The sequence below is a fragment of the Anguilla rostrata genome, chromosome 6 (assembly GCF_018555375.3).
Source record: "Anguilla rostrata isolate EN2019 chromosome 6, ASM1855537v3, whole genome shotgun sequence".
Lineage (NCBI taxonomy): Eukaryota > Metazoa > Chordata > Actinopteri > Anguilliformes > Anguillidae > Anguilla > Anguilla rostrata.
The window spans coordinates 52,674,715-52,687,384 of record NC_057938.1 but is presented as its reverse complement, the minus strand read 5'-3'; the positions used below and the strand labels follow the sequence as shown (position 1 = coordinate 52,687,384).

The 12,670-nt window shown below is 50.8% G+C and overlaps 1 protein-coding gene across 3 annotated transcripts in view; it reads left to right on the top strand.

The window, feature by feature from the left end:
* Positions 1 to 12,376, top strand: part of adgb (androglobin) — a 55,879-nt gene extending 43,503 nt beyond the window's left edge. For 2 of the 3 annotated variants that reach the window (XM_064340497.1, XM_064340498.1), the window contains exons 31-36: positions 1,355 to 1,524; positions 2,457 to 2,612; positions 3,679 to 3,793; positions 5,963 to 6,065; positions 8,944 to 9,127; positions 11,576 to 12,376. In XM_064340497.1, coding sequence (XP_064196567.1) covers positions 1,355 to 1,524; positions 2,457 to 2,612; positions 3,679 to 3,793; positions 5,963 to 6,065; positions 8,944 to 9,127; positions 11,576 to 11,761 — 914 coding nt within the window. In that variant the 3' untranslated portion in view covers positions 11,762 to 12,376. The other variant, XM_064340499.1, reaches the window with a different exon arrangement.
* The last annotated feature ends 294 nt before the right edge of the window (positions 12,377 to 12,670 follow it).

Genomic DNA, 12,670 nt, shown 5'->3' with positions numbered 1-12,670 from the left:
GGTTAAATCTGCTGGGCTGTGAGAAGGTCTGCCTGTCCACTTCAGGCTTGTTGAAAGCGGTGAGGATAACTGATGCGTTGGGATGCGTCGGCCTGTTCAAAGCAACGTTGACACACACGCTGCGTGCTCCGTGTTCCTAGAACACAAGGTGCAGCCCCTGCACGGCTCAGACAGCAGGAGACCGTAGAGAAGCAGCCGTCTGCCGGGCTCAGCTACTCCTGCAGTGCAACACTGCCACCTAGTACAGATTCCCTCTTTCACGAGTGTCAGCACCGTCACTGACACACACTGCAAACTGGGGGGGGGGGGAGAGACTGTGTGCTTGTGATAAGGTTTGAAAGGCGGGAGCCATCGTTGACATCATAAGCCTGTAAACTCGTTCTCAGTGTTGGGAAAGGTCATCTGCTGATAAGATGGACAGAGGCTTAACAAGTACCAGTTCATATACTCTTTTACTAATTCTCCGTTACAGATCGAGTGTGACTATACTTCTAATTACCTGTCAGCTGATTAGTAATTTCTAGCAATCTTTTTAGTTCCTGATCCCCTGGATATCTTTTGGAGAAAGGTAGCATAGCACAAATCGGGAAGAGGTGGAGATATCGAGAAGGCTCTCTGCGATCGTGTCCCTGGTTTTTTCCATCAGTCGGCCATACCCTGGTAGAGTGGAAAATGTCAGAAATCTAAACCGGGCTGCACAGTTCAGTGGAGGGGAAGAAAGTGGCTGCAATGGCTTCCATATCCAGAAAAGATTGGCAGTTGATGTGAAATTCATGAATGGGCAATAGGTGGATATTGCTTAGAGGTCGATTTTGCACTGAAGTCAAGAGACATCAGATTTTCTTCTTTTACGGGTATTTCTGCTGTTCACAACCATGATTGACACAGTGCTCTCTCTGCTGTCTCAACAGTGGAAGAACTGACGTGTTGAGACATGGACTGAATGGCGTGTTCTTAATATCATAAGTTCTCATATCTATGTGGAATTACATTACATTACATTGCAGGCATGAAGCAGACGCTCTTATCCAGAGCCATACAACACAGCTTTTTACATGGAATTTACACTATATCCATTTATACAGCTGGGTATGTACTGAGGCAATGCTCAAGGGGTACAACAGCATTGTCCTTCCCAGGAATCAAACCTGTGACCTTCAGGTTACAAGACCAGTTCCTTACAATTTATACTACACTGGCACCCATGCGTGATGACAGTGAGCGATGCTTTTGTTTTGGCCAGATAGCTAGAGGATGAAAGGTGTGGTATGATGAGTGGTTTACTGTGGTGGTGAAACCCGAGAAGCCAAATGCAAGTGCCTGAACGATAGCTCCGCCCTTTCTCTGAGCGCAGTTTCCATGGAGAAGCAGGAGGACACGCCCACGTCCGTCAGCGCGGAGACGCAGAGCGGCGACAGCCAGAAGTGCGCCACGCCCAAGTCCACCCGCAAGGGCAAGGAGAAGGAGAAGGAGAAGGAGAAGGAGAAGCCTGCTGCCAAACCCGGGTCCAGGCAGGAGGCTCAGGTTCGTCCGCATTCCGCATTCCGCGAGTGCTTGACTCCGCCTCCTTGCGCCCGTGTCACATGTCACTCTTCTCTCTCCCCATTCCACGTCGTCTTCTGTGATGTCATTTCTGTTTTTTTTATTTTTTTTAACCTTTTGAACAGTCGGTGTTCTAGAACTCCACTGCGTTCAGTCACCAGTCGTGATTGTGACATCAGCATTAGAATGTTCTGTTAAGAACATTCTAATCACGTATTTGTGATCTCACTCCTTAGAAGGGTTAAAGGAGACCAAGCAGGCACTCTGAATTTTTCAGTTTATTCAGACAAGGAGAAGCGGAGATGGTTACAGGAGGGGGCGGGATCACCTCTTGCATTTTTTGCTTGATTGGTAATTGCATTGAATTATGAACGCAGTGGTGTTGTACCAGCTCATTTTAAAGTCGGGTTTTTCTTTTTTTTTTTTCCCTCCTCCAATATCTTCCACCACAGCTGCAGACGGAAATTTTTACTATCAACCGCCGCACATTGCGACAAAGCAATTCATACGAGTGACAAAAGACAGACTGAGGTCTGAAACTAAATGAACAATCAGGGCTAATTATTTCAGACAAGTCTCGAAGGAATCTTGGCGGGAAAAGAACCCACGTTGTGCTTGAAGAAGGAGTCTTCTGAGCTCAGAGGGAGTAACTGGAAGGGGGTGGGGGGGTGGTGGGGGGGTGATGTCTTAGGGTCAGGGGTGTCCAGCTGCTTGTCTGAGGGGAGTTTCTGTGGACCAGTAGGAGTGTGTGGAGGGGGAATAGACTCCCACCAGAAACCGATGAAGCTCGCTCGATGGTTCCGCTGTAACTTGGCAACAGAAGCTGTACAGCATCGGGGACTCTGTCGGATATCTCATTGATGTGTTTTATTTTGGGGGTGTTTTTGTTTGGGGTGCGACGTCGCGCCCCGCAGACCCTGGACGCCGGCAGGCCGCAGTGGGCCCTGCGGCTGGTCTGTGACCATGGCGACGGCGAGGCGGCGGAGGTGAGGAAGGACACGGAGAGGGCGGACCAGATCAGGGCCATACAGCAGGCCTGGGAGAGAGCCGAGCCAGGGAGGGCCGTCAAGGTACCGCTCCGTCTGTCCTGCCCTATATCTCTCTCTCTATCCCTCCCTGTATCCCTCTCTTTCTCTATCCCTCCCTGTATCCCTCTCTCTATCCCTCCCTGTATCCCTCTCTCTCTATCCCTCCCTGTATCACTCTCTCTCTATCCCTCCCTGTATCCCTCTCTCTCTCTATCCCTCCCTGTATCCCTCTCTTTCGCTATCCCTTTCTATATCCCTCTCCTTCTATATCTCAGTGTCTATCTCTGGTTCTATATCCCTCTGTTTTTCTATCCCTATCTCCCTCTCTCCCTTGCTCTTCCTCCCTCTCTTTCTCTATCTATCTCTCTCTCTCTGACTCGTAAGGTCTCTCTCAGTCTCTCAGTCTTCCTCACCCTAAATCTCTCTCTTCTTTCTTCCGTCTCTCTCAGTTTCTCTTTCTATGAATCTCTCACGGTCTCCTCCTCCTCTCTCCTCTTTCTCCGCTCCCTGTTCTCTGATATGTATGCAGGGCCTTGGCCATGGTAATGCGGTGTCCTGTCCACAAAGGCGGTCCGTGTGACATGTGATCACTGTGTACTGAACCCCCTGTTCAGTCACAGTCCGTTTGTCTGAAAGTACTAAACAGCGCACTGAGTAAACAGCACACAAACAGCTGGTGTCTGAGTCTGAGTACAGACCGTGCTGTTTGGTCCTGAATAATGTCACACTTCACCATTCAGACACAGACACTCACTGGCTGCGTTTGTTAGGCAGAGACCTGATTGGTTCATTTTCAAAAAGGCAAAAGCACCCATAAGCGACTGGACCGAACAGCTACAGGAGTGTTTTTTTTTTTGTTGTTTGTTTTCACCTTACTGTACCAGACCTCACTGGCTGCGTTGTTAGCAGTCCTTGCCATCCTAGCACCGACCTAACTGCCACACCTTTGTCTGCCTTACCCACCCCCTGCACCTCCCCATTGAACCCCCGCCCGGTCACATGTTCTTCCTCGCCGCGTCTCCGGTGTTAGCCACGCTGCGGTTGTTGCGCTTGCCGCGGCGGCTGTGCCGACTGCCGACGTGTCGCTGCGCTGCTCTGTCCCTCTCAGGCCATGCAGGCCCGGCTGCAGTTCATCAACAAGACCCTGCGCCGCGACGCCGCCGAGCCTGCGGAGGAGGCGGAGCCAGCCGTCGCCACGGCAGCGGAGGAGGGCGATGAAACGGGTGATTCTCTCTATTTCTCTCTCTCTGTCTCTCTTTTTCTCTGTCTCTGTCTCTCTCTATCTCGCTCTCTCTATTTTTCTCTCTCTCTGTCTCTCTTTTTCTCTCTCTCTGTCTCGCTTTCTCCCTCCCTCTCTCTCTCTCCCTCTTTCTCTCTCTGTCTATTTCTCTCTCTCTCTCTCTCTCTCACTCTCTCTCTCCCTCTTTCTCTCTCAGTCTATTTCTCTCTCTCTCTCTTTCTCCCTCTCTCTCTCTCTTTTCCTGTTTTTTTCTATTGTGTTGGTTTTCTTTCCATCTTTGATTATTATGTATAACTAGAATTGTATGTCTCCTTTTTTACTGTTAAATAACGGAGAATCAAAGATCTCTCTCTCTCTCTCTCTCTCTCTCTCTTTCTCTCTGTATATCTTTCTAGTGCTGTGTTAGGCTGCTGGCAGCTATTAAAGATAAGAGTGTGCCGTGTTGTATTGCCGCTGTCAATGAACACACTTGTAAGGTGATCCGGATGAGAGCGTCTGCAAAATGAATCAATTGCGAATGTGTCCTTCTCTTCTCTTGCTCTCTATATAAACACACACACACACACACACACACTCTCTCTTCTTTCACACACACACATAGGCATACATGCACGCACACACTCTCTTCTTTCACACACACACACACACACACACACACACACAGATATCAGTCCAGTGTTCCAGTGCTCATTCTCATATTGTTGGTGCTTTCAGTCGTGCGTAAAGGTCTCTGATCTTACCTGTCATAATGGCTCAGCACCTTCTCCTTCAGTCCATAGAAACGCACCATTTTCACCCTTCATTTTCTCCCCTCTGTTGGAGATCAGGCTATCGCACTCCTGCGGCCCGATTATGTGGTGTTTATTTTGACGTGCGCTGCGTGGGCTCACTCAGGACGCTCCTGATTTATCACCGGACGGCCCGTGGAATCGCCCGTTTTTGTGTTACACGCGACCGTAGATAATTCTTGCTCACGTCAGTCCTGGAGAACAGAAGCCTTCCTCCCCCTCCTCCTCCTCCTCCTCGGTAATAAATCCCGGTGAGTGTTAGCGGCTCTCGGTGGAGTGGCGGCTCGGTTGCTGCGGTGAGCAGAACTGTCCGCTGGCTCGGGTAACGGGCCGGATTTGGGCCCGGCTCCTGCCCCCCTGCAGCGATCTGGAATCCGGCGTGTCAGCAGAGTCCCCGCGCCCTGAGGAGGAGATGAGATAGACCTGGATATCCACTGTTTAATTACACACACACACACTCAGAGAGACATGCAATACACACGCACACTGAGGAGGAGATGAGATGGAGATAGACCTGGATATCCTCTGTTTAATTACACACACACACACACAGAGACACACACGCATACAGAGAGACATGGATACACACGCACACAGAGAGAGACATGCACATGCGCACACACACATACAGACAGAAAGACACGCACACACATACACACACACACATATATATACCCACACACACACACACATACATGCACGCATGCAAGCACACATGCGCGCGCACACATACACACACAACATCCAAGTGTTCTCGGAGCAGACACAAGCAGCCTTATGACTGGTGTCTGTGTGATGGTGAGCAATCACAGCAGTGTTTGCTAAACGAGAGGATTTGAAGATCTCAGAATAATTGCACACGCAGGTTCTTCTCAGGATACAGCCGCACGTCGTACTTGTGGCTGTACCCAGTCGTCCCCTGATGAGGCCCCGCCTCCACAAGTTCAGCTCAGGTGCAGGAGTTGCGGAGAGGCTGAGCTGAGCTTTCAGATTTATAAACCCTCCCCTCTCATTGGTCAGCCAGGCCTGCCGGGCTTTTGTGACATCACAAACAGCCCCGAGACCTGAACTCTATTAAGTAGAACACGCGAGATGCGTACACGAGGCCATTTCCTGAACGGAAAACCGGGCCCTGAGGTCCTTTCTGATTGGCTGGGTGAAAAGGGCTTGGGTTTAATTCTAGAATATAGCTAATTGGCCCTTTCGCCTGCGTTCGAGGTTTGGGATGTAAAGGATTTTAATGGGCCGGGCACAGACTAGTGCACTCAGAAAATTTGGCAGATCGTCAGGGTGTGCAGTGAACAGCTGTGTGTGCTGTGTTTTTATTGGATAATGATGTTTTTCTCCGCTGTGTTTTCTGACAGCTGCCCCGCCTGCAGATCCAGATGTTCCTCCAAACGCCTCCACTCAGAGGGAAGAGCACCAGCCGACCTTCCAGCACCCCATGGACCTTACCCCCTTTATCAGGTCTGTCACCTTCTCTCTATCTCCCTCTGTCTCTACCTCGCTCCCTCCCTCTGTCTATCTCTACCTCACTCTCCCTTCCTCCCTCTCTCTTTGTCATCATCTCTCTGTCTCTCTCTCTCTCTCTTTCTCCCTGTCTCAACCTCTCTCTCCCTCCCTCTCTCTACCTCTCTCCCTTCATCCCTCTCTCTCTGTCACCATCTCTCTGTCTCTGTCTACCTCTCTCCCTCCCTCCCCCTCTCTTTCTCTGCCTCTGCCGCACTCTCTCTCTTTTTCTCCCTCCCTCTCGCTCTCCCATGATAAAGGCTGAGTGTGAGCGAACTAGACTTCCGTCTCTCTCTCTCTCTCTCTCCTTCATCGCCTCGCAGTTCGCCCGTCTCCGTTTTTGTCTGCTTGACGGATGTCTGGCTTTTTAGCTCCGAAAGATTCTCCATTCATTATATTCAATCGAGTCGCTGTTTATAATTATAGACAGCTCGCGTTCCACGTATTATCCAATTATTCGACCGGGGGGAATGTCGGTCTGCGTCATCGGTGAACCAGCCCAGGGCTCCAACGCACTCCAGCAGAGCGACGGCAAATTAGGCCGATTGAGAAACGTTCAGCTATTGTCACTTCGGTTCCATTTAAAGTTCTGTGGAGACGTTAAACCCTGGAGAAGTGTTGAATGCGCGTTAAGAGCAGGCTGTGATTTCTCAGAGCTGACTAATACTTTGCGTTCTTAAATGTTTTGGAACGTCTCCCCGGCCGTGGATGTGTTCCCTTTTATGTCTGGAGACACAACTTGGTGCTCCTTCTCCTGTGCTGAACCTGAAGAATTGCCGCTAATGTTCGTTCCAGGCTAACCAGGCTATAAAAGGGTTGATGTCATTAAAATGGCAAGTGTTGATCTAAACGTGCTGGTGGTGCTAACTAATTGGCTCGCTCTCTGGCCCGTTCGTTAAGCCTGGCTTTGACAAGGCATTGGCTGCTGACATGCCCTGCAAAGCACGCTGGGAAATGAGTGTCTGTGCACAGGCCAGAGTCTGCGGGAACTGGCTGGCATTTAAAAGCCAGAACTGCAGCAGGGGGAATAATTTTTTTTTGGTGGGGGAGTCATTGTTTTTGGGAACTCGACATCAGTTCCCTCTCTCCGGTGCAGTTCCATCGTTGAAAACAAAGCAGTTTCAGGGGAAGCCCGAATAAAGCGGAGATTTGAAAACCGTACGTTTGACCTTTAATTGTCCTTGAGATCTGATTTGTTATAAATGGAGCCTGTGTAGCACTGACTCAGAACCAGTGAGCAGGGAAGTTCCACGGTTTTTAGGAGCCCCTGTACGTCCATGTCGCTCCCTTACTCTGGGAATCAAACCCACCGTTGAGACAAACTCTGCTTTTAAAAGCCTGATGTTGTTTTCATTCCTGGGGATTCAGGAACAGAGGTGCTGTGCACACCCCTTTATGGTTTCAGAGACCAAACGCACAGTACATCCAGTTAAAGATCTAACGGTGAATTTCAAAATGTCCTATATGTCTGCTGCACACACACACACACACACACGCACGCACACACACACGTGCACACACACACACACACACACACACACACACACACACACAGACACGCACACACACACACTCGCTAGCTTAAAATGTCTTCTGTTACTTCACGGGCTTCATCCTTGCGTTCTTGGAAAGGCGTTACATGACACTTTTTCCTCAGTGTTCGCTTTTACAGTTCTCTACTCCTTTCCCACTGGATTAATATGCTAATATTTGACTCTATTAATTACAAAGCTATTTTGGGCCGAATTAGCCTCAAGTTCCCCAGAGATCTCCGCTCATCGCCCCGTATCTATCCGTCTAGTGACGACTGACACCCCACCGCGAGCCGGCAGTGGGAGTCGGCCAATCAGAGGAGAGAAATTAGTTGTCCCCCCCCTGCTTCACCCCTCCCTGCATTGCAGGCAGGGGAGCAGCCTTCGTTCCTCCTCTTCCTCTCTGTGAAGGTCGGTCAGCCCCAAAAAGAACGACCACCCTGTTCTTTAGAAGATGAAATAGTTTTTCGGTTTTTTTTCAGTGCCCGCACATGCCGCCCGCCCAGTCGCTCGGCAACAGTCTCCCGCGCTCGTTTATATTCATTTCCGACCGAACCCGTGTTTTAGCCGGTCGGCGTCGGCGTCGAATATTTTCGGTCAGACGAAGATAAACGGCTGCCTTTGCCTTTGCCGTGGGATGAGAAAGGAAGACGGAGTCGTGCAATCAGGGCTCATTCAGGCGCGTGATAATTCCCCCTCATCTCCCCGATGGGGCGCTGCGCAAATTTGGGGCTTTAAATGGGGGCTGGGAAACGCAAACAGGTCTGATTTGATGAAGGAACGTTTATGAGACTTCGATTCAATCAGCGTCTGTCCCCGACTCTGACTTACGCTCCAATTAGACCCAGGTGTTGAGGGGCTTTTTCTTCTTCCACATTTGGGCTCATTTTGCTGATTGCTAAATTGCTGAGCTGTTTGTGGTGAAAAAAACATCTTCGTTTTTTTTTTTTTTTTTGTGAGCCGAGTGAAGTTGAGGACAAGTGCAAATTTGAGGTAACCTAGCGTACAGGTATGGGTGTGTGTGTGTGCGTACGTGTGTGTGCGTGCCTCTCTCTCTCTCTCACTCCCCCTCTCTCTCTCTCTCACCCCCTCCTCTCTCCCTCCCTCCCTCCCCCCCCTCTCTCCTCCCCTCACTCTCCCTCCCTCCCCCTCTCTCTCTCTCCCCCCCCTCACTCTCTCTCCCCCCTCTCTCTCTCCCCTCCTCTCTCCCCTCCTCTCTCTCTCCCTCCCTCTCTCTCCTCTCTACCCCCTCCCCTCTCACTCCTCTCTCTCCTCTCTCTCTCCCCCCCCCCTCTCTGGGGCAGGAGGCAGAGGGAGGAGCCCGTGCTGAAGGACGTCTCCGTGGAGGAGGCGCAGCGGCGGGAGAAGGCGGAGAGGATCCAGGGCTTCCGGCTGATCCGCGACACCATCCTGGAGCGCCGGGAGGAGGAGCGGCTCTCCCGCGAGCAGCTCAAGAGGCGCCACCTGGACCTGTACGAGGGCCTGCAGGTGAGGGGCGGGGCCCGCCGAACTGATCTGGGGTCAGTCTCCCCCCCGCCCATTTCCTAACTGCGTCCATTATGAGCGTGAAAGCCACAGCTGATCTGGGATCAGCCTTCTCCCGCCCACGTCCTAACCTCGTCCATTATGAGCGTGAAAGCCACAACTGATCTGGGATCAGTCTTCTCCCGCCCACGTCCTAACCTCGTCCATTACGAGCGTGAAAGCCACAGCTGATCTGGGATCAGTCTTCCCCCCCACCCACGTCCTAACCTCGTCCGTTTATGAGTATGAACGCCACAACTGATCTGGGGTCAGTCTCCCCCCCGCCCACGTCCTAACCTCGTCCATTACGAGCGTGAAAGCCACAACTGATCTGGGATCAGCCTTCTCCCGCCCACGTCCTAACCGCCTGTTATGAGCATGAAAACCTCAACTGATTCGGGATCAGTCTCTCCCCACCCACGTCCTAACCTCGTCCATTACGAGCATGAAAGCCACAACTGATCTGGGATCAGTCTTCCCCCCACCCACGTCCTAACCTCGTCCATTACGAGCATGAAAGCCACAACTGATCCAAGGTCAGCACTCACGCGTCGGTATGAGGTGCAAGAACTCTCTCTACTGCCCTCATAAAGAATAAAACTTTATTTATGCGGCATCCCGCTGGACGTAGATTGCGGCACAAAGAGCTGTGTGCTATGGCTTAAATAAAAAAGCAATAATAAAAACAAGAACAAATGGACGATAAAAGCAAGACTAAGCAGCACTAAAAGCAATAAAAAATAGGGGGGATGTAAAACTGTAAGAACAGAGGAAATCAGAACATAATTTTAATTAAAATCCAGAGTACGAAGGCATATTTTTTTAGCTGCTTTAAAAACACAAACAGAAGCTGAAATATCCTTTGAAAAAGTTCACCGCTCTTAGAAAAGGGAAATGTCCGATGTGAAGTACTCGTGAAGGCAGCGCTCCTGCGTCAGACAGTTGATGTGTTTCCAAATGACTCGATGCCTGTTAAGGACTACAAGCCACACCTGGCCTGATTTATCAGTCTGCCGCAGCTGTGGCTGCCTGCAGGTGGGCGTGTCGCTGTCCAAGGTCCTGAGGGGCAGCCAAAACGCACCTCCTCTGCGTTTTTTTGGCTGAGGAGGTGCGTGTTTATTTGGGTGGATATTTTCGCAATCTTACCCCCGCACACACTTCGGCAGCTCTGGAAAAGAACCACAGTTACTGAAGTGCGAGTACGTATTCGATTTTGGTTCAACGCTGATGCAACGTGCGCAAGGCTTGCTGATGTCACGTGACGCTATGACATAAGCAATAACGGAATTCTGGAACGGCTGCTTTGGTGGGTGTTGTGCACACAGGTGAGAAGTGGCGCTTGATGGCAAATTCGCTGAGGCGTTTTAATGGAAAATTATCCGGGGAATTGATGGCAGTTTTTTTTTTTTCAGAGCAGTTCTATGAGGAGTGCTTGAAATCACCGGCGAATGGAGCTCGTTTCGCGGCACGGAGTCTGAGCCCTAAAAACGCCGGGATTAGCGAGACTGGTAATTTTGACGCTGCGGGGGGGGGGGGGGGGTGTTTAAAAAAGGTTTGTTATACTGAGTGGCAGTCGCTGTTGGGGGCGGGGATAACAAATATTTGAAAAGAGTCCTTAGTGAGCCGTGTCAGGGCGCGGGAAACGGAAGGAGGAAGGAAGGAAAGCATCGCCACGGCAACATCTGCGCGCCGCCGCCGCGTCTCTTCGTGAAAAAGCGCATCCTTCCCAGCATGCTCTGGCACAAAGCCGCGGAGGAAGCTCTGAAAAGCCTCCCGTGGACGGTTCCCGCGGCGACGGGGGGGAGTTTTTTTATTTCGCCCGCGCGGCGGTACAGAAAACGCGTTTGAACGGCGGGCTGATTGAGCGCTCGTGACTGGCGGGATGGGGGGTCGCCCGGGGGGGGGGGTGGTTCTGAGCGGCGTCTCTGCTTTCGCTCGCAGGGACGTTCGTGGCTTGCGTCGCCCCCCCAAAACACCGCACCGATGCGAGGCGGGAATCCGCGTCGCCCTTAAGACACACGTTGTCCATTGGACCGGACGTCCCAGCAAATTCCATCTTTCACCCGTAAAAAAAAACAGAAAGTGCTGGCTGGTTCCTGCCAGTGCACCCATATGTACTCGGCTGTACTCGGCATCCCACAGTGCACCAGGGCATCAGCTGATTCACTTTTTACACACCCGTTGGCCTTTTAAGGCCAATCATCTCGCATTTCCCCCCCCACATTTAGCTGAATTGGGTTTTTTTATTTTCCCTCCCCAGTAGAAAACGTGTACGACGCCATGTTTCTAATGGGCGCTACGCTAAGTTAGAAGGGCGTGATGGGTTGAGTGTAAGATGAAGCCTGTGGCTGATCCTCTGCGATCCTATGAGGCGGATACAGACCGTGACGAGCGCCTGTCCTGTCCAATCAGATGGCCCTGGACCAGCAGAGGAGGCGGATCCTCCAGGCTCGGGAGGCGTACTGGGGCCGGATTCTGGAGGCGGAGCTAAAGAGGGAGGGGGCGGAGTCAGCACTGGAGGCGGAGCGAGAGAAGACCACGCCCCAGCCCCAGGTGACCAATCGCAAACAGCCGAAGAGCGCCGGCAAGAAGAAATGACACGCCCTCCGTCTTCCCATCATGCACTGCACCCACAGGGGGCTCTGTTAGGGGTGGCACTATAGTATGATGGCTAAGGAGTTGGTCTTGTAGCCTAAAGGTCGCAGGTTCGGTTCCCCGGTAGGACACTGCCGTTGTACCCTTGAGCAATGGTACTTAACCTGCATCGCTTCAGTATGTATCCAACTGTATAAATGGATACAATGTAAGTCGTTCTGGATAAGAGCGTCTGCTAAATGCCTTTAATGTAATGTTAGGCACCTCAGACTTTACTTAGTTTTACTTTGAGCGGGGATACTCAGGTCCAGCCCTCGAGGCTAGCAGCACTGCCAGTTGTCATTATTCCCCACCAATCAGGAGCTGAATTAAATCCGGGGCAAATCTCTGGCCAATCAGTGCCATTAATCGATAAGCTGACTATCGGGTAGGAGATAATCAGTGGTACTACCAGCATCGAGGGCCAGATTGAAGTATCCCTGACCTAGATCACCTCAGCGACTGTGAATTTCAGTGCCTTTTCTCCTAGACTTCTCGCACCCTGTAACAAAGCAACACAATAAATGCTAAAGGTATGTCCTGTTTGCATTTACCTTAAACAGAGGATGCTAGGATTCAGCAGCTGATAGTGGCATTTGTTCTATCTTATCAATCTCTATATATGCATGTACCATCAGTCGTAAGTGGCAGAATTAGACCTCTAATAAAACTACATTTTTACTGTTGACTCCTTTACTCTTTCATCAGCATTTAAATTCTCAACGTAACTTTTCAAAATGGCATATAAACCAGCTCACTCTCAAAACATAAATTCTTATATCAGGAATGCGGGAAAGTATAATTTCATGTGCAACGTATTGAAGTTTCAGAAAAAAAAAACTAGCTCCCGCAGGCAATCGAAACCTTTTTTTC